This window comes from Cervus elaphus, chromosome 9, assembly GCF_910594005.1.
Source record: "Cervus elaphus chromosome 9, mCerEla1.1, whole genome shotgun sequence".
NCBI classification, from domain to species: domain Eukaryota; kingdom Metazoa; phylum Chordata; class Mammalia; order Artiodactyla; family Cervidae; genus Cervus; species Cervus elaphus.
This window is the reverse complement of record NC_057823.1, coordinates 22,593,967-22,615,024: the sequence shown is the minus strand read 5'-3', so window position 1 is coordinate 22,615,024 and position 21,058 is coordinate 22,593,967. Positions and strand designations below refer to the sequence as shown.

Sequence of the window (21,058 nt, the reverse complement as noted above, 5' to 3'; positions counted from 1 at the left end):
TGTAGAAATACTTTTGTTTATCTACTGGTGGATGAATAAACAAAAAGAAAAATGGCACATGCACACATACAATGAAATATATGATTCAGCCAAAAAGAGGAATGAAGCGCTGACACACACCACGATGCAGATGATCCTGGAAAAATGCTGCTCAGTGAGAGAAGCCGGATACAGAAGATGGCATAGTAGGTTATCCCATTGATGTGAAATATCCTGAGCAGGCAAATCCACAGAGACAGAAAGTGGATTCGTGGTTGCCAGGGGCTGCGAAGGAGGACTTAAAGGACTGCTTAATGGGTATGGGATTTAGGGCGATGAAAAGTTCTGGAACTAGATAGTGGTTATGGTGGCACAACATCATGAATGTACTTAATGTCACTGAACCATACACTTTCAAATGGCTAAAGTGGTAAATTTTATGTGATGCATCCTTTGTACTTGCATGCATGTGCTCAGTCATGTCCTAACTTTGTGACCTGATGGACTGCAGCCTGCCAGGCTCCTCTGTCTATGGAACTTTCCAGACAAGAATACTGGAGTGGGTTGCCATGCCCTTTTCCAGGGGGTCTTCCTGAGCCAAGGATCAAACCAGTGTTCTCTATATCTCCTGCATTTGCAGGTGGACCCTTTACTGCTGGGCCACCTGGGAAGCTGACGTGTATTTTACCACAGTGATAAAATATATATATGTATATATATATATACTGAAAAACAAATCAGACTAGGTAACGGGATGAAGGATGGTGGAGTAAGAGGTAAAGGTGAAGGGTGATCAGGGAAGGCCTCTCTGAGCTGACACCTGAATAATGCAAACATCTGGGAGAAGGGCATTCCTGGCAGAGGGAACAGTTTGTGCAAAGGCCCTGTGGTGGGAATGAGCATGATGTGTTCATAGAACAAGTGAAAAACCACCACAGTGATTGAGAGGCACAGGTGAGAACAACAGGTATCTAACCCTGCTTGGGGTTATGTATTAAGTTTCTTGTGGCTTCCATAACAAAGTACCATACTAGGAGGCTCAAAACATAGAAAAATTGTTTGTTTGTTTTTTATCGTGCTGCATGGCATGTGCAATCTTAGTTCCCTGACCAGGGATTGAATCCAAGCCCCCTGCAATGGAAGCATGGAGTCTTAACCAGACTGCCAGGGGAGTCCCAGAAATTTTTTTCTCTCCCAGTTTTGGAGGCCAGAAGTCTGAATATAGTGGCAAGGTTGGCCCCTTCTGGGGTCTGTGAGGAGAATCCACTGGGTGCTCTCCCCAGCTTCTAGAGACCGCCAGCCATCCTTCATGTCCCCTGGCTTGTAGATGCCTCACCCTGATCTCTGCCTCCATCTCACATGGTGTCCCCCCCTCCTTCTCTTCTCTCATGAAGTTACTTGTCGTGGGATTTAGGGCTCATCTTTAATCCAGGATGATCTCATCTGGAGATCTTTAACTTAATTCCACCTGCAAAGACCCTTTTTTCCCAAATAAGGTTACATTCGCAAGTTCCAGGGGCTAAAACATGGAGGTATCTTTTACCGGGGGGCGGAAGGCACCACTCAACCTGCTACCAGTCTAAACATAAAATCAGAAACACGCACAGAATTCTCATGCTGTGGTATGTGCCAAGCACCCAGCCCGGATCACCTCATTAAATGCTGAAACGCCAGAGGCCTAACGTTTCCTTTTCGCAGATGAGGAAACCGAGGCCCAACAGGTACGATCACTTACCCAATTGAGTCCCCCAGCTCTTGGCTGAGCCAGTGTTCAAACCGATTATGGTCTGATTTCAGAGAGTGCGCTCTTAACTCTATTGCACCGTCTTTCAGGGCGGGGCTACCGCACGCACATCCGCAGGGGGCGCCTTTCCCTCGGTGGCCCCGAGCGCGTGTGTCTAAGAATCCTGCCTCCCCAGCACCCAGCTTGGTCTTCGGCACATGGGTCATAGGAAGTGGCCAGCTGAGGGACCCACGAAGTGGGTACAGGAGGTTATTATTCTTTCTCTCATATTCCAAGGAATGAGGCCATCGCTGCCATTTATTTATTTATTTGTTCCTTGTTTTTGTTTTTAAATCTGTGATGCGCCATCAGGAATCATTTCCGCTTCTGCCCCCAGTGAAGCTCTTAGCACTGCTCCCCTCTCAGCCAATGGAGAGCACCGATTCTGCCAGGGGGCTGTGCTTTTTGGTCAGCCCTGCCCCCACCCACCCACCCTGCACACAAAAGCAGCATAATTGACTGTCTTAAAGGAAGCCGAGCCTCTGCCAGCTACGAGCTGGCGAGAAGGAAATACCTCGGGAGGCACAAGCTGAGACAACGATGACCCGAGACGCAGCCGCGGCCGAGCAAGGGGGAGTCGACCGCTAACTGCAAGCCTTCCCCGCCCGCCGCCCCACCATCCCTGGACAAAAAGCGCCCGTCTGCGCCCGCCGCGTTGCTCTGGGTGACCTTCCTTGGATGCAGAGTTCGCCCTGAGAGCATCTTCTTCGGATGCTCTGAAGGCCCAGGGACCGCGCTCTGCAGGCGCCCGGGACTCGTCTTTGTTTGCGCTCACCCGGGAGAGGCCGCGGAGGTAGCCGGTACTCGCACGGAGGTGAGTCCACTTTCTCCCCGCCCTGTTGAGGAAGATCGTCCCCCATGTTTCTGGGGCTGCAAACCCTGCTTCTGGCAGATGGGCGGGTGGGAGCAGAGAGCCGGGGTACTTGGCGATTCTTGGAATGGCAACACCTCCATTTTTTCCCCACGCGGAGAAAACCATCCGCCGCGCGCGCGCGCACACACACACACACATACACACCCACAAGGTTGACCTCGCGTGCGCACCGTTCACCTGGAAGGCAGAGGATTGCACCATTTCCAGGCTGTGTTGGGAGATTAGGCGGCTCAAACCCTCAGCCCCTCTCTGGGACGCTTCCTGCGAGACCAAAATGTACAAGTCTCAACTCTGTGTGTTTCCTATTTATAACGCCGTGAGCGGATTTGGAAAAAGGATTTGACAGAAGTGCACGTAAAGGCTTGCCTTATGGGGTGGGGAGGAAGGGAGATGGTTACAGACAAGAGATGCCTCCTCCTGTGTCTGAACTTGTATGCGAGGGGCTGATAATTCAGCACCACGGCAGAAAGGACCGATTCTCAGCTTCCTCTCACTGCCTCCTTATTCGATGGTCCTTGAATGTGAAGTGGGGACCAGAGGGCGGGAGTGTCCAGGGCCCAGCGGGACCCACCCATATCCCGGCATTTAGAGGATCGTGGGGCAGACATGTGAGGCTCCAGGCTCGGCTGTGGGTGGGGAAGGGGGGTGGCCCTTTTCGGGGGGCTGAGACCACACTCATCTCCGGAGAAGGAAGACAGATGCAAAGACCACTCCCTTCATAAGGAAAATGAATTTCTACTGACGCGAACTTTCCCTTGCGGTAAGGTTCTGGGTGGCGGTTGCCCATAGCATCAGGAAGAGATCTCTCTTCTCCCCCCGCCCCCCTTCCGTACTGCGTCTTACTGTCCCTCCTCCATGAATGAGTGACGACATCCAGGGCAGTGACAAAATCGAGTGAGAAACTCTCACTGAACGGGGGAGGGTCACATTTCAGACACCCCCTCTCTCCTACCTGGGCCTCACCCTGCCCCCTCTGAGTCCTCCCTCTGAGCCCCAGTCCCAAAGGCAGACCCACCATCCACAGGAGTTTCCGTCCAGAGAGGGGCTTTGGAAGACACACCCAAATGGAGAGCCACCCACCAGCTTTAGAGGGGCCGCTGCGGCGTGGGGGAGGGGGGAGGGCTGGAGGCGGGACCTTAGGTGCTGGCAAGTGAAGATGACAACTTAATCTCAGCTCTACGGACGTTTGGGGCCAGATCATTTTTGATTAAGGGGGGACCATCCTGGACACTGTAAGGCATTGAGCAGCATCACTGTTCTCCACCCACTTGATGTCAGTAGCGCCCCACTCCCACCCCATATGACAACTAAAAACATGGCTCCAAAGATTACCAAGTGACTGGTGAGGGGGGAGGTTGCATCACTCCCAACTGAGAACCACAGGCTTAAAAGCACAGAACCTGAGCTATTCGTTAAGTCATAAGATCTTGGGTGTAATTCCAAAAGGAATGTTAGAGGTTATTTCTGGATCAAGTCTTTCATTGATAGACAGGGAAACTGAGGCAGGGGACATCTGTTCAGGCCCCAAGTTCAGTCTCACTCAGCAGTTCTGACCACATTCCCAGACAGCCCAGCACTTAAGCCGCCATCTAGAGCGCTAACCCCACCCCGTGCCCCCAACTGGTTCCTCACAACCGTTAAAGACAAAACTGGCATTTTGTGGTTGGTGAGAAATTACGATCCTGATTTCCAACCTCAGGCACTTTCTCACTGTATTTTTTAGTCCTAGGGTCAGGTTGTCAGGACTTGCTTCTTCTTGGGGGCATGGGAGTAGCAGATAGAGGGGCAGGGGAGGTGGGCCAGAGCAGATAGAGGTGGTTTAGGGTTAACCAGGTCCTGTCTGAATGTCAGTCCTGGCAAGGAAACTTAATTATATCAGTCATTAGCACTTTAGTATAAATGACTTTAATTGCATTTGTGGCTTCCTAGTTGAAGTCCAAGGTAAGGGAGGGCAGGTGAACCATAGGAAGGGTGGATTTCAGAGCTTCATTGGGAGGTAGCTTATAACTGGAGGCTCAGCCCCTCTTTTGGGTTCAAATTCCCGACCCACCCACATGGATTTTCAGCTTTCTATGTCTCTGTTTTCTCACCTGTGACGTGGAGGAGCCTCATGGGTTCAGGCAGTGATTCAGTAAGATGACAGACACAAGTGCTCTTTGCAGATGGATCTCTGAAGTTCTGTGCATGGGTGGGATGCGATTAGGATGATTGTCTAGTAAACCCTCCATCCATGGCTCGCCTTCAGGATTCACCCTTACTTCAAGTCGGCACCTCTTCCCAGCTCTCATGGGGACCACCGAAGCCACACTCCGGATGGAGAACGTGGACGTGAAGGAAGAATGGCAGGACGAAGCTCTGCCCAGGTACGGCTCCCCCATCTGCATGTCAGCCGTGGAGGGAGTGGCCCGGCCCCACCCTTCTCCCAAGTGTGGTGCAGACACCCCAGTTGACCCGGCCAAGTTCATAATTGGTATTTGCTGACTGAAGATGGATTTCCCACCTCTCCTTGCCCACCTCTGCCAAAGTACTAAAATAGCTCCCATACCCACACTCTTGTAAGAATTCTAAACATTCTTCTATGAAGAAAACCATCTAATGGACTATTGGGCTTCCCTGGTGGCTCAGATGGTAAAGAATCTGCCTGCAGTGCAAGAGACCCAGGTTCGATTCCTGGATCAGGAAGATCCCCTGGAGTAGGAAATGGCTACCCACTCCAGTATTCTTGTCTGGAGAATTCCATGGACTGAGGAGCCTGGGGGGCTACAGTCCATGGGGTCGCAAAGAGGTGGACATGATTGAGCAACTGACACTTGCATGGGCTGTTACAATCTTCTTACCTGGGTTCCCAAGAATCCAGGTAATAGTGTGTTTTTATCTGCAGCAGCCAGATGGACTGTCTCATATCCCTGCTTAAAATCCCTGGGTCAAATGTTCATTCCTTGGGAAATCTGGCTTTCAACCTCCACTTGCTCCTGCCACTCTCCACCCTTCGTGTCCTCCAGCGCCTGCTGCTCCCTTCCTGTTCCTTCTGTGCTGGGCTGGCTCTGATGTTCTGACTTTGCACTGGCTGTTCCCTCTGCCAGGAATGCTCTTCCCCAGATACCTGCCTCCCCCACCTCCTTCAGATCTCCACCCACTGGCCGCCTTCTTAGAGAGGACCTCCTAGCCCTTTCATTACCCACCTCCCCCAGTTCTTTTTTTTTTTTCTTTTTTTCTTTTGGTCTTGCTTAATCTCACAACCTCCCCCAGTTCTTAAATTGTTTCCTTCCTAAATAACAGCCCTCCCAACATATCCATGTCCTGATCCCTCCCTGGAGAATGTTCGTTAATGTGGCAAAAGGCACTTTGCAAATATGGTTAAGTTAAGGATCTCTAAATGGGGAGATGACTATCCTGGATTATTGAGGGGGAGGTCTTGAATGTAATCACAGGATTCTGTATAAGACAGTGGTCCCCAACCTGTTTGGCACCAGGGACCAGTTTCATGGAAGACAGTTTTTCCACAGACCTGGGGTGGGGGCAAGGGGATGGGTTTGGGATGATTCAAGTGCATTACATATATTGTGCACTTTATTTCTATTATTATTGCATCAGCTCCACCTCAGATCATTAGGCATTAGCTCCCAGAGTTTGAGGACCCCTGGTATAAGAGGATGGCAGGAGACGTCCCTGGCTGTCCAATGGTTAAGACCCCAAGCTTCCAGTTAAGGGAGTGCAGGTTCAATCCCTGGTTGGGGAAGTAAGACCCTACATGCCTCAGGGCACAGTCAAAAAAAAAAGGAAGGTTTGTCTACAGGTGTAGGAGCAGTGATGATGACAGTAACAACTTGGAGTCATGGGAGGAAGAGACCACCTGGCCAGGGATGCTAGCACTGCACTGGTTTCTCCAGGAAAAACCAGCCCCTTGAAACTGATTTCAGACTTACTTCTGGTGTCTAGATTCATAAGAGAATACATCTGTGCTGTTTGAAGCCACTAAATTTGGAACAGTTTGTTACGGCAGCCACAGGAGACTCATACAATCTAATATGCTGACTATTCCATACACTTGTTTACAATCTGTTCTCCACGATGGGTCCCAGGAGAGCAGGGGCCTTTGGTGCAATCACAGGCATACAGTTGGCGCTCAGTAGATATGGATGGCACTCAGTGAATGGATGACAGTCATTAGTAGGAATGAAAAATCATAAGAAGGGAGCCGTGTACGGCTGAGGTACTTGTCTCTGTTTTCTCCTCCAGCAAGGCGTTCAGTAAAAGGAAATATCATCATCACAGGCGCCCCCTGATTCAACTGCTCATCTCCTTCCCACTTTTTTTTTCTTGGCCATGCTTGCAGGGTCTTAGTTCCCCAACCATGGATTGAACCCATGTCCCTTTGACTGCAGTGTGGATTCTTAACCACTGAACCACCAGGGAAGTCCCTCCCTCCCACTTTTTAAAAAATATTTATTTATTTGGCTGCATGGAGTCTTAGCTTCGGCACATAGACTCTCTAGTTGCGGCACGTGGACTTGGTTGCCCCAAGGCACTGGGATCTTAGTTCCCCGACCAAGGATCGAACCCATGTCCCCAGCATTGCAGGACAGATTCTTAACTGCTGGATTGCCAGAGAAGTCCCTCCCTCCCACTTTAATGCAAGTCCCTCCCTCCCACTTTTATCCCAGGGAGATGATGCCAAAGAGTTAGTTGCATAACCATCTGGGAAGGAAGGTCAACGAGACGGGGCACATTCACCCTGGAAAAGAGAACTTGGGTAGGAGTTCCAGCTCCAGAAAGTCTCAGTGGGTAAGGGTGCTGAGGGCAGAACTAGGCTGAGGGACAGGCATGAAAGGTTTGAGTCTAATCTAGGCTCTTTGGACTCAAATGGCCCCGTATGTGCATAGTTTATACTCCCATCCTTTTAAAAGTAGAACAGGCTGATGGGGGAGGTCTAGAGTTTCCTGTCGACCTATCCCAGGAGAAGCTGTGATGTTAAGGGCATCACCCCCTTATTTGAGAATCTTGGTCTTCTTGGCAGTCTAGTCCTTTTCACCCAAATCCTTGTGGTTCTTCTTCTTCTTCTTCTTTTTTAATATTTATTTTATTTATTTTTTTAGCTGCCCTGGGTCTTAGTTTTGGCATGCAGGATCTTTAGTTGCGGCATTCAAACTCTTAGTTGCATCATATGGGATCTAGTTCCCTGACCAGGGATTGAACCTAGGCCCCCTGCATTGGGAGCTCAGAGTCTTAGCCACTGGACCACCAGGGAAGTTCCCCTTGTGGTTCTTAAAGCAATAGATGCCCCACATCAGAATAAACAAGAATCTCTTGTCTGCCCAGTACCATTGTCTTCAGGAAGACTTAGTTTGAGAAGGACACGGCAACTTCATTGTAGTCAAGCTCCTATTCATTCACCGTTAGAATGTTCTTTGTTCTACATTCCCCCATGAAATTCTGTCTCTTCAACTCAATACAAGGAGCACTGTTGCCTGGATGCGTAGAAAGGGCTTTCATGGGACATCCTGGTGGTCCAGTGGTTAAGACTGCACTTCCAATGAAGGGAATGCAGGTTTGATCCCTGCTCAGGGAACTAAGATCCCACATGCTGTGCAGTTTGGCCAAAAAATAAAATAAAAAATTTTTTTAAAGGAAAGGGATCTCATGATACCTGGCAGTTAGGGTGAATTAAAGATCATTTTTCTAACTTTTTATTTTGTATTGGGGTATAGCTGATTAACAATGTTATGACAGTTTCAGGTGAACGGTGGAGGGACTTAGCCGTACATATTCATGTATCTGTTTTCCCCCCAACTCCCCTCCCATCCAGACTGCTACATAATATTGAGCAGAGTTGCCTGTGCTATACAGTGAGTCCTTGTTGGTTTTCCATTTTAAATATATCAGTGTGTACAAAAGTTTTGGCAGGGACTCCTCCCATGGCTAGAAATGCCCCAGAGTGGGCAAGAGCCAGCCACCTTGAGGAGCTGTCCCTCATCTGTGGAAGGTCTGTTTTGTCCCACGGAAAAGGTGGAATTAGATGGGGTGATCTCAGTGGGTTCCTTCCAGCACCAAACGCTCTGGGAGTTTAGAAACATCTCCAACCAGTCTCAGCATCGCTCACCCTGTGGCCCCATGAACTCTGACCTCCACTGAGACCAAAGCATTCCCAGGTCCAGACTTCAAAAACCTTCTGATTCAACCCCGCCTCCCCAGGAGGCAAACTCCAAACCTTCCTGGACATTTAAAAAAAAAAATTCTCTGATGACAGCACAAAACTCACCTTGCTCACTCTAGTTTTATTTCAAGCAACACAGCAGAAACAAGGGGGCACAAGCTGTGGAACCAGACGCCAGTGGGTTCAGATTCCAATTCTCTGATGGGCTTGTGCAGCCACCTGGGACAGCTCTTTGAGCATCTTTGTTCCTCAGTTTTCCTACCTGTAGAATAGGGACAGTCATTCCTGGTTCACAAAGTGGTTTGAGAATTTGATGCTGCCTGCAGCATCATTTTTCTTTTCCTTCTTTTTTATGTATTTATCTTTTGACTGCACCTCAGAGGTAGACCGGATCTTAGTTCCCCAACCACGCACCCCCTGCAGTGGAAGCTCAGAGTCCTAACCACTAGACCATGAGGGAAGTCTCAACATTATTCTTTTTTTTTTTTAAGTTGTTTTTGGTATGGACCATTTTAAAGTCTTTATTGAATTTGTTACAATATTACTTCTGTTTTATGTTTTGGTTTTTTGATTATAAGGCCGGTGGGAGTGTAACTCCCCAACCGCAGGGATTGAACCCTCAGACCCTGCATTGGGAGGCGAGGTCCTCACCACTGGACCCCCAGGGAAGTCCCAGCATCATTGTTATCAGCTTGTATCTCCTTCACTCTGGTTCCTTTTACCCAGCCCCCACCCCTCATAAAAGAGACCCTCCTCTCCCAAGCCTTCTTGAGACAAAGTGGGGCTGACTGCAGCTGCACGTGTGAATTTCAAGTGAGTTTCCCCAGCTGCAAAGGGCTCCTCTCCCCCATTCAGTGGTTCAGTGTTCACAGGATAGTGGCTGGCTGTGCAGCCCCGGGTCGGGAACATGCCTTCGTTGAGGCACTGTCCTCCGGAGGAGTGAGTAAAGCTCCTTATACAGCGTCCAGATGCAGCCCAACATAAGTACCTCTGTCTGAGTCAGACAACCCCTGATTCTATTCCTTCCAGCACAGCGTTCCCTTCCTGGGGCCTCTCCCAGCTTCCCCCGGGTGTGTCCGGGCGTGCAAACTGTGCCTGTTTTCTGCGGTGTCTTTCCGCACTTCTGCAGATTCCCATGGGCTATAGCTGAGGGCTGCCTGGAGATGACCCATTCACTGCCTCCTTTGCCCATCCATTCATTCTAGCGATGTGCACCAACTGTGCCAGGCTGTGGGTGAGACGCTGGGGACACCTGGCAAACAGGAGAGCTGCCCTCATGGGGTACTGGAAGACTAGGGCAGAGACAGGCAGTCCCTTATAACCTCACCAGCCAATGGAAAATTGAAGCTGGTTCTTGGCACCTGGAGCAAGCCTGGGTGGGTTCTGACTGAGTTGGGGAGGTTAGAGAAGGAGTTGACCTTGAGCTGTGAAGGATGATGAGGGGGGAACAGGGAAAAGAGGCAGAGGGTAGCAATCAAGCATTCCAAGCAAAGAGAGCAGCATGTGCAAAGGCCCTGGGGCCAGTGGAAGCAGATTGAGGGACTGAAGGAAAGTTGGATGGGGAAACTGAGGACCTAGGTGGGGAAGGGTTTGGCTAGCATCTCACAGCTAAGGAGGTGGGTGCAGGATTAGGTGTCTCAGCCTGGGGGTTTTGTTTGTAAATTTTTTTTCTTTTTCAGGGGGCTGTGCTAGGTCTTGCAGCATCTGAGCTCTTCATTGTGTTTGTAATTTTTTTTCCTTTCCTTTATTAGAGTGTAGTCAATGATGCCAACCAACCGAGGATGAGATGGTTGGATGGCATCATCGACCCAATGGACATGAGTTTGAGCAAACTCCGGAGGATAGTGAAGGACAGGGAAGCCTGGCGTGCAGCAGTTGACGGGCTCGCAGAGTCAAAATGACTTAGCAACTGAACAACAACAAACAGTCGATTAACAATGTTGTGTTAGTATCTGCTATGCAGCAACGTGAGTCAGTTCTGTGTATACATATATTCACTCTATACGTTCTGTTCCCATGGGGGTCATTACAGAGCACTGAAGACAGTTCCCTGTGCTATACAGTAGGTCCTTATCAGTTACTTATTTTATATACGGTACGCGTATGGGCTTTCCCAGTGGCTCAGTGGCAAAAAAAAAAAAAAAATCTGCCTGCAATGCAGGAGACACGGATTCAATCCCTGGGTTGGGAAGATCCCTCAGAGGAGGGCATGGCAACCCAATCCAGTATTCTTTTTTTTTTTTTTTTTTTTAATTCCCAAAGTCTTTATTGAATTTGTTATGATATTGCTTCTATTTTATGTTTTGGTTTTTTGGCCACAAGGCATGTGGGATCTTGGCTCCCCGATGAGGGATCGAACCCGAACACCCGCACTGGGAGGTGAAGTGTTAACCACTGGGCCACCAGGGGAGTCCCCCGATCCAGTATTCTTGTTTGGAGAATCCCATGGACAGAGAAGCCTGGTGGGCTACAGTCCATAGGGTCGCAAAGAGTAGGACACAACTGAAGCACACACAGTTTGTATATGTCAATTCCAATCTCCCGATTTGTCCCTCTCCCTTGTAACTTTTTATTCTGACATAGTCCCAAGCTTAGAAAATAAAAATTATAAGAATGGTGTAAGCAATATCTGTAAACTTTTACCCAGATTTGCTGACTCTTAAGATTTTATTGATACTTCCTTTATTGTTCCCTCTTCCCCTCCTCTCTCTGTCTCTGTGTCTGTCTGTCTGTCTGTTATCTGTCTGTCTACCTATGCTCAGTCTCTGTCTGTATGTACCCATCCCTGCAGAGGGTAGGCCAAGCATGCTCCCTCTCCTAGCTCAACACACACACAGCAGAGATTTCATGTTGTCCAGCTCAGCAGTCCTAAAAACTGTCAGGCCAGAGCCGTGGGTTTAGGGCAGGAAGTGATGGGGCGCCCTGAGCGTCCACTGTCCCCCACCCACTCTGCTGTTTCTCTTTCCTGCTCTCCAGTGATGCTGGGCTGTCACAACAGAATACGGCACACAGGGCAGCTTCAACAGCAGGTGTTTATTCTTGCACAGCTCTGGAGGCTGGGTGTCTGAGATCATGGTGCCAGCAGGGCTGGCTTCTGGTGAGGGCTCTCTTCCTGGCTTCTTGCAACATGGCGTTTCCTCTGTTCTCAGTGGTGGAAAGAGAGCTTTCTTGTGGATCTCCCTCCTCTTGTAAGGCCACAGTCCTAAGGGATCAGGGCCCCACACATTTTTTTTTTTGGACTGCTCATGTGGGATCTTAGTTCCCCAACCAGGGATCAAACCCCCACCTCCTGCAGTGGAAGGGTGGATTCCCAACCACTGGACCACCAGAGAGGTCCCAGGGCTACACACTTTTGACCTCCTTCAATCTCAGTTGCCTCCTAAAGACCCTGTCTCCAAACACAGTCATATTGGGCATTGGGAGAACACCTTTAGGTCCAGAACATCCTGTTTGCATCTGCTGAGCCAGCGTGACTGGCCGGGGTGAAGTGGGGGTTGGGGAGCGAGGGCTGGGAGGTCTGTGATTCTGCTCTCAACCCCAGGCTTTCTTTTTTAAAAGTATTTCTTTACCTTGCTAGGTCTTAGTTGTGGTTAGATCTGTAGTTGCGGCATGTGGGATCTAATTCCCTGACCAGGGATTGAACACAGGCCTCCTGCACTGGGAGTGTGGAGTGTTAGTCACTGGACCACCAGGGAAGTTCCTCCACAAGGCTTTCTGATCCAGCCAAGAGGTGATGGTGCTGGGGGAGACCAGAACAACATAAGTGGAAAAAGGTGTCAGAAAGTGCAGAAGAGGGTAGATTTATCTGAGTGTCTGAAACCACCAAAGTTGCCTATAATTTTTGAAGGCCTCTCTGCAGTTCCCTTGACTTAGGTTTGCAAGAGTCCTATTATAAGCCCTGGAGCTGCTAGTCCAGCTTTGAGCCTCTGAAAAGCCTACTTAATGCTCATAAAGAGTTTTTGCTGTTACCCTGCATCAGAGGTGGCTGTGGATCAGGCAGAAGCAGAAGCTGAGAAGCCCTGGAGGGGCAACTGAGGCAGCGTGGCCAATCTGAAGGCCATCGAAGCCCTGGAGCACTGTTTGGGAAGCAGTGCTCAGCCGTGTCCGACTCTTTGTGACCCCGTGGACTATAATCCACCAGGCTCCTCGGTCCATGGGATTTTCCAGGCAATAATACTGGAGTGGGTTGCCATCCCCTTTTCTGGCGATCTTCCCAAACCAGGGATCAAACCTGTGTCTCCTGCATTGGCAGGCAGATTCTTTCACCACTGAGCCACCTGGGAAGCCCCTTGGGAAGCAGGAGGCATATTCAAAGGTCCTGGGGCCCACAGTTTATTCCCAATTCCTTTCTTTCACACCATGAGTAACATTAAGACAGAGTCTAGGACCTGAGCATAGAACTAGGTCTAGGGGCCACCTCTGAAGCCAGAACTATTGCAATATCAGCTGATTCTGAGTGACAGGTATTTCTTGATTTTGGCCTTTCCCCACCACTTGCAAAATGTGCCCTGACTTAATCTTTCCTTCAACAGACCCTTGCTGAGGGCTGCTTCTTCCAGGGCCAGGCCTGTGACTCACCAAAGCAAGAGAGGAAGAGGCAGAATGCAGGGGTGAGGTGGAGGTCAGATTCAGACAGGGTCTTCTGGAGGACACTGACCCAGCCTCAAAAGCTAGGCAATTTCACTGGGCAAAGAAAGCAGGAAGTGGCCCCTCTAGTCAGCGGGGGCAGGATGTGCAAAGGCATTGGGGCAGAGAGGACCTTCGCATGGTAGGGACTGCAGTATGTAAGTGAGCCTGGTTAGATCATAGGTGTCAGGTTGGAGGGTTCACAGACGTCATGTCCAGAAGGAATTCCCATGAGGGAAATTTGGATAGTGCTTTAATAAAGTACCACAAGCTGGCTTAAAACAGGAGACATTTTCTCTCACAGTTCTGGAGGCTAAACATCCAAAATCAAGGTGTCAGCAGGGCCATGCTCCCTCTGAAGGTGCTAGGGAAGGATCCTCGCTGCCTCTTCCTGCTTCGGGTGGTGGTTGGCCATCCTTGTTCTTTGGCTTGTAGATGCATCACTCCTTGCCTCCATCTGTTTTTTTTTAAGCTTGTGTTTTATTTTTTAGTTTTTTAAAAAATTTTGGTGTATAGTTGGTTCCCAACATTGTGTAGTTTCAGGCATACAGCAAAGTGAGTCAGTTATATACATATACATGTAGCCACTCTTTTTTGGATTCTGTTCCCATATAGGTCATTACAGAGCACTGAGTAGGGTTGCCTGTGCTATACAATAGGTCCTTATTAGTTATCTATTTTATGTAAAGTAGTGTGTATGGTTGGATAGCATCACTGGTTCAATGGACATGAACTTGGGCAAACCCCTGGAGATAGTGAGGGACAGGGAGGCCTGGTGTGCTGCAGTCCATGGAGTCGCAAAAGTCAGACTTGCCTTAGGGACCAAACAACAGCAACAAAGTGTGTATATGTCCATCTTAATCTTTCTATTTATCCCCCTACTCACTCTCTGGTAACCATAAGTTTATTTTCTACATCTGTAACTCTTTCTGTTTTGTAAATAAGTTCATTTGTACCATTTTTTTAGATTCCACATATAAGCAGTATCATGATATTTGTCTTTCTCTGCCTGACTTACTTCACTCAGTATGGCAATCTCAAGGTATATCCTTGTTGCTGCGAATGGCATCATTTTGTTCTTTTCATGGCTGTAATATTCCGTGGTCTATATGTCCCACATCTTCTTCATCCACTCATCCCTCAGTGGGCATTTAGGTTGCTTCCATGTCTTAGCCACTGTAAACAGTGCTGCAGTGAACATAAGGGGGTATATATCTTTTCGAATTTTGGTTTTCTCTGGAGATATGCCCAGGAGTAGGATTGCCGGATCACAGGGTGACTCTATTTTTAGTTTTTGAAGGAACTGCCATACCGTTCTCATAGTGACTACACCAATTTACATTCTCACCAACAGTGTAGGAGGGTGCCCTTTCCTCCACACCTTCTCCAGCATGTATTGTTTGCAGACTTTTTGATGATGGCCATTTGGACCAGTGTGAGGTGGTACCTCATTGTAGTTTTGATTTTGTGTCTGCCTCCATCTTCCCATGGCCCTCTTCTCTGTGCATGTGTCCAAACTTCCCTCTTCTTAGGAGCCCACCAGTGAGTCTCGTATGACTTCATCTTAACAATGTCTGCAACTATTCCAAATAGGTCACATTCCTAGGTACTGGGAGTTCAGACCTGAGTTACGTTTTGAGGGGATGCAAGCCAACCCACGCCAGAAGGATAAAGCCACACCGTACACCTGGTAGAGCCGGGGGACCCCACTTTTCACGTGGGTTTCCCAACACAGACAGAAAGCAGGTGCTACATGGGTCCAGCCATCTGGATCCACTTGGAGTTCGTGAAGGGGTTTCAGGTCTGCAGAAGCGGAGATCTTTCTGATGCTTGGGGAATTAACCCCAGTACTATGGCCCTGTGATGTGAAGAGCTGACTCATTGGAAAAGACCCTGATGCTGGGAAAGATTGAGGGCAGGAAGAGAAGAAGGTGAGATGGTTGGAAGGCATCACCAACTCGATGGACATGAGTTTGAGCAAGCTCCAGGAGCCGGTGAAGGATAGGGAAGCCTGGCGTGCTGCAGCCCATAAGGTCGCAAAGAGTCAGATGCAATTTAGGAACTGAGCCACACTTGGCCTTGAAAGCTGTAGCACTGTGGACCTGAGGGGCTGGTGGACATGTGCAGACTGGGCACAAGGGGGCAGTAGTGGGCAGTGACTGGGCTCAGCTCAGCCACTATAAACGGTTCAGCCCTCCCCGCTCTCCCTGGTTTAACCTTGGTTTCCTCCTCTGTGAAACAGTCTTCTCCCTGCCTGGTAGGCATGCTGTGAGGAGCAAATAAGGTGATGCATTTCACCAAGATGGCAATATTTCAACACAGGGAGTGTCCTGCCTTGGGGTAAATGACGGTTCTAGCTGATTCTAGCACAACAGGACTTCAGCCTCAAACTGACGGGTGCAGAGAAGGCAGAGTCAATGAGAAAAGGAACTAGAAGGAAATTCCAACATCCAGGTGAGCAGGGGTGGCGGACAGTCAGCTCCTGGTGGTGGTTACCATACAAGGATGGCAGATCTGATTCAAGAAAAGACTGAAATCTAGACTTTTTGTGTCTCATCTCTGATTTGACAGTGAGTTTTAAATGTTGTGAAATGCTGTGTGGGCAGGACAGAGCTAGCGGCGGTTCATCAGCTGCCAGTCTGCAATTTGGGAGCACAATTTCGGGTAACCTTGCAAGGAGGCAGTGTGCCTCCTGTCCTCTGGAACCCTGGACGTATTCGTGAATTACCAGCTGCCCTCCCCATGTTCAGAGCATGGGTGTCAGCTACAGACCAGAGGGACAGAGCAACGTGTTCATCAAACGGGCATGTGAGTTGTCTTATCTCAACCTGAAAGAAAGATGCCTCTTTAAAACCTTCTGACTTAATCTGAACCTTGTTTTTTGCTTTTTTAAATGGAGGTGAAATTTCCATAATGTAAAAATAGCCATCTTAAATGCACAACTCATCTGTTGTGCAACCATCAACTCTATTTAGTTCTAAAACATACCATCACCCCAAAAGGAAACCATTCCCATTAGCAGTCACTCCCCATTCCCCTGGCAACCACAAACCCACTCTCTGTGTCTGTGGATTTGCCTGTTCTCAACGTCTCATATAAATGGAATCACACCCTGTGTGTCCTTCTGCATCTGGCTTCTCTCACCGAGCATCCTGTCCTCAGGGTCCCTCCACATGGTAGTCGGTGTCAGCACTTCTCTCCTTTTCGAAGCTGAATAATATTCCAGTCTGTGGATGGACCATGTTTTGTTTATCCATTCATCACTTGATAGACATTTGGGTTGTCTCCATTGTGATCACGCTGCTGTAAGCATTCAGGTATGAGTTTTTGCATGGATATGTGTCTTCATTTCCTTTGCACCTCTGCATAGTTGTGACTTTTGACCTCCATGAGAGCAGGGCGTCACCCATGTCATCCTTTACCTCCAAGACCCACCAATACTCCTGGAAGATAGTGGTTACTCAAAGAACATTCAAAGGATGGTGAATGGGAGAAGGGTGGGCGGGGTGGGGGAAGGGTGTGGAGGAAGAAGCATGATTAGATTCCATCTTGCAGAGGGTGCCAGCTCATGCCCTACGAAGAACAGAGGCAATGGAATAAATGTGTACTTGTTGTTGTTCAGCCACTAAGTCGTGTCTGACTCTTTGCAACCCCATGGACTGCAGCACACCAGGCTGTCCTTCACTTTCTCCCAGAGTTTGCTCAAGCTCATGTCCACTGAGTTGATGATGCCATCCAACCATCTCCTCCTCTGTCGCCCCCTCCTCCTCTTGCCCTCAATCTTTCCCAGCATCAGGGTCTTTTCCAATGAGCCGGCTCTTCGCCGGCCAAAGTATTGGAGCTTCAGCTTCAGCATCAGTCCTTCCAATGAATATTCAGGGTTGATTTCCTCTAGGATTGACAAGGGACTCAAGAGTCTTCTGCAGCACAATTCGAAAAGAAAAAAAAAAAAAAAAACCCTACTGTCCTCCGTCAAAACAACTCCCCGTTTAGCTGAGCTGGCACTGCTGAGTTGTAGAGATGAATTACCGCTGCAGTGCCTCCCTGAGTCAGCAGGCCCTGCACTGGAGCCTCTGACAGCCCTGTGCACTCTGCAAACCCTTCTGCCTGAGAATTTCCCTGGGGAGCAAAGGAGCCGGAGCACGTGGGTCAGAATCAGGCAGAGTGAGCTGTGGTCCAAAAGACAGGCTGGGCATTGCCAGGAAAAGCAGGTCTTATTTGCAAATTCGTGCTCCACCAATCAAAGGGGCACAGATGCATAGCTGGCTGCCTTTCTCTTCTTAAAATTTTACTTTTTAGTAGCTTTAGATTTACAGAAAAGTTGCAAGAATATTACAGAAAACTTCCAAACACACCCCTCCTATAATTAACATCTTACATGAGACTGATACTTATATTACAATTAATAGACTGGTATTGATACGTCATTATTAACCAAAGTCCACAATTTATTGTGATATCCATAGTAATTTTCTCCTAATATTCTTTTTCTTTCCTAGGATCCCACCCAAGATCCCATGTAACATTTAGTCATGATGTCTCCTTAGGTTTCTCTGGGCTGTGACTGTTTCTCAGACTTTAAAAAAGAAAAAAAATTTTTGATATAGACCATTTTTAAATTCTTTATTGAATTTGTTACAACACTGCTTCTGTTTTAAGTTCTGGTTTTCTAGCCAGGAGGCATGTGGGATCTTAGCTCCCCTGACCAGGGATCGAACCCTCGCCCCCTGCATTGGTAGGTGAAGTCTTAACCACTGGACCTCCAGGGAGGTCCATCACAGACTTTCCTTGTTGTTGATGCCCTTGACAGCTTTGAGGAGGACTGGGGTCAGAGATTTTGTAGAACTTCCCTCTATGGGAGTTTATCTGGTGTTTTTCTCACGGTGACACTGGGGCGCTGGGTGTGGTGAGGAGGACACAGGTGAGGGGCCGTCTCATCCATCATCTTGGGGTGCCTGTCATCAGCATGACTCTCTCTTGGTGTTGACCTGCATCCCCGGGCTGAGGTCGTGCTGGTCAGCTGTCTCCACTGTAGAGTCACGCCTCCCTTCTTCCCATACTGTCCCCTTTGGAAGGAAGTCACCGTGCCCAACTCGTGCTTACAGAGAAGTTACTCTCCATCTTCTTGGGGATAGAGAATTTACATACATTATTTGAAATTCTTCTGTGCAAGAAAAATTTGTCTCTTCTCCCCATGTTTATTCAGTCACTTGCTTACTTCTGTATGGACTCGTGGACGTTTTATTTTGTACTTTGAATCACCAGCCGATACTTCATGATATGTTTTGTTGGTCAGGCCTGTCGAGCATGGGCCATGGAGAGCTCTCTCAGTTGTCTGCTTTGTCTATTGGACAATTTCTGGCTCATCGGAGACCCCTGTGGGGTCAGCCCGTGAAGAATGCTGCTTATATTCCAAATATAATATAGATGAGACCCTCCTTTTCTCTGGGCCCCAGCTTTTACTATCCAAAAAAAAAAAGGTTTATGGGACTTCCTGGTTCACCTTCCAATGCAGGGGGCAAGTGTTCTATCCCTAGTGGGAGAGCTAAGATCCCACATGTGGGGGGGGGGGATTTAAAAAAACAAAAAGGAGCAATATTGTAACAAATTCAATATGTGTATATGTTAGAGGCTTCAGTCATGTCTGACTCTTTGACCCCCCCATGGACTGCAGCCTACCAGGCTCCTCTATCCATGATATTCTCCAGGCAAGAATACTGGAGTGGGTTTCCATGCCTTCTTCCAGGGGATCTTCCTGACTCAAGGATCAAACCCAGGTCTCTCGCATTGCAGGCTCATTCTTTACTATCTGAGTCACTAGGAAAGCCCAACAAATGATCCACATCAAAAAAAAAGTATTAAAAAAAGGCTTAATATTCGTTTGATGTCCTGATGAAGGCCCTCTGGCACTGATGGTGTGTGATTTTCTATGCTCATGAACAGATGTATTTTCTCCCAATGATTTCCCAAAACTAAACAGATTCTGTTGCTATCATTCTGTCTGAACTCCACGCTTCTGCGGCTGGACTTGTGTTGGCTGGTGGCTGGTGTCCACTCCCGGCTGGGTCTGCAGGCCACTCCCGGAAGAGACGGGGATGGACTTGCTTGGCAGCCCCACAGAAGACACGTCCTGTAAGTTTCCATGTGTGCAGAAATGGGCACACGATCTGGGCTCTGCCCAGGACTGTAACTGTAGAAATGTCAGAGGCCATGCCTCCTGGGTGGAATGTCACAAAAGGGGGTTGTTCAGCTCCAAGGCCTGTAGGGAGAAGCAACTGTGGTGGTGACCCAGAGGTGTGTGTGGGCACCATCGTGAAGTCAGTGTGTGGTGTTGCTGTGTGTCCTTGAACTGGAGGCTCAGCCTCTGTGCGCCTCCAATTCCTTATGTACTAAATGCAGGTAGTGAGCCTTCCACAGAAGGGGTATACAAGGATTAAATGAGATGATTTATGTAAAGTGCTCAGGGGAATGCCAGGCATAAAATCAGGGGGCTCTCCTGCCCTGAGCACTCAAGAGGGCTCATGGGTCTGAGGACCCAAAGGCCTAGACTTTGAAAACAGGAGGTCTAGGGCAGCCAGATGGCCTACGTCAAACACATGTTCTCCTCGATGTCATCTCCTGGCAGAGTCCTGCTGAGAGTTCCCACTCTGCCTGCATCTCCCCCATGCAGCCCATCACAGAGCCCACCCTAGAGGGGAAGGACTGCTCAGAGAGGGACAGCCACATCCCTGAGGTCACACAGCAGCGAGTACCAACTCTGCCTACCCCCATAGCATACTATGCCCATGAGCCAGGTAGGGGGATCAAGTTGTCCCAGTTCTCTGGGATCAAACTTTATGGATCTGAATGGCTGGTCACCCTAGAGTACCAGCCATTTTTCCCACCTGAGCATATATTCTCTCCCCAGTGTTGTCACATCCCTACAGGGTGACCTTGGGTGACTCCCTTCTCCCCTCTGGGCCTCCACTTCCCACTTCCGTAAAACGAGGGGTGTGTGGTAACAGTACCTCACTTCCTAGGTGTGACCGCCTCAATGATGGCCCCCAAAGGTATTCAGATTCTAATTCTAGGAAGCCATGAATGTTCCCTCAGGTGGCAAAAGCAATTTTGCAGACAGGATTAAGTTAAGGAACTTGAGGGACCTCCCTGGTGGCTCAGTGGTAAAGAATCCACCTGCCAATGCAGGAGACAAGGGTTCAATCCCTGATCCGGGAAGATCCCACATGCTGTGGAGCAACTAAACCCATGCTCCCCAACTACCTAGCCCACACTCTAGAGTCCGTGCTCAGCAGCAAGAGAAGCCACCTCAGTGAGAAGCCTGCACACCGCAACTAGAGAGTAGCCCCTGCTTGCTGCAACTAGAGAAAGCCTGCATGCAGCAACAAGACCCAGTGCAGGCAAAAATAAATAAGCAAATAAATTAATTAATTAATTTAAAAAATTTTTTTAAAGAAACTTGAGATGGGGGATGTGATCGTTAAATGTATAGATTCACTTGATTGGCCCATGGTAGCCAGCTACATGATCAAACATGATTCTAGATACTTCCATTGAGGGTGTTTTCTAAATGAGATTTATATTTAAATTCATGCACTTTGAATAAAGCAGATTGCCTGTCATTGTGTGGGTGGGTCACATTTAA

At 48.7% G+C, this 21,058-nt stretch overlaps 1 protein-coding gene across 5 annotated transcripts in view; it reads left to right on the top strand.

Annotated features, from left to right (window-relative positions):
- The first annotated feature begins 1,908 nt into the window (after positions 1-1,908).
- The window catches only part of ATCAY (ATCAY kinesin light chain interacting caytaxin), a 40,415-nt gene continuing 21,265 nt past the window's right edge, over positions 1,909-21,058 (top strand). The window contains exons 1-4 of one of the 5 annotated variants that reach the window (XM_043911965.1): positions 15,644-15,870; positions 15,988-16,224; positions 16,579-16,733; positions 19,490-19,548. In XM_043911965.1, coding sequence (XP_043767900.1) covers positions 19,512-19,548 — 37 coding nt within the window. In that variant the 5' untranslated portion in view covers positions 15,644-15,870; positions 15,988-16,224; positions 16,579-16,733; positions 19,490-19,511. Of the gene's footprint in view, positions 2,577-4,881; positions 5,000-15,643; positions 15,871-15,987; positions 16,225-16,578; positions 16,734-19,396; positions 19,549-21,058 lie in introns of those variants that run through there. The other 4 variants (XM_043911963.1, XM_043911964.1, XM_043911966.1 and 1 more) reach the window with 4 other exon arrangements.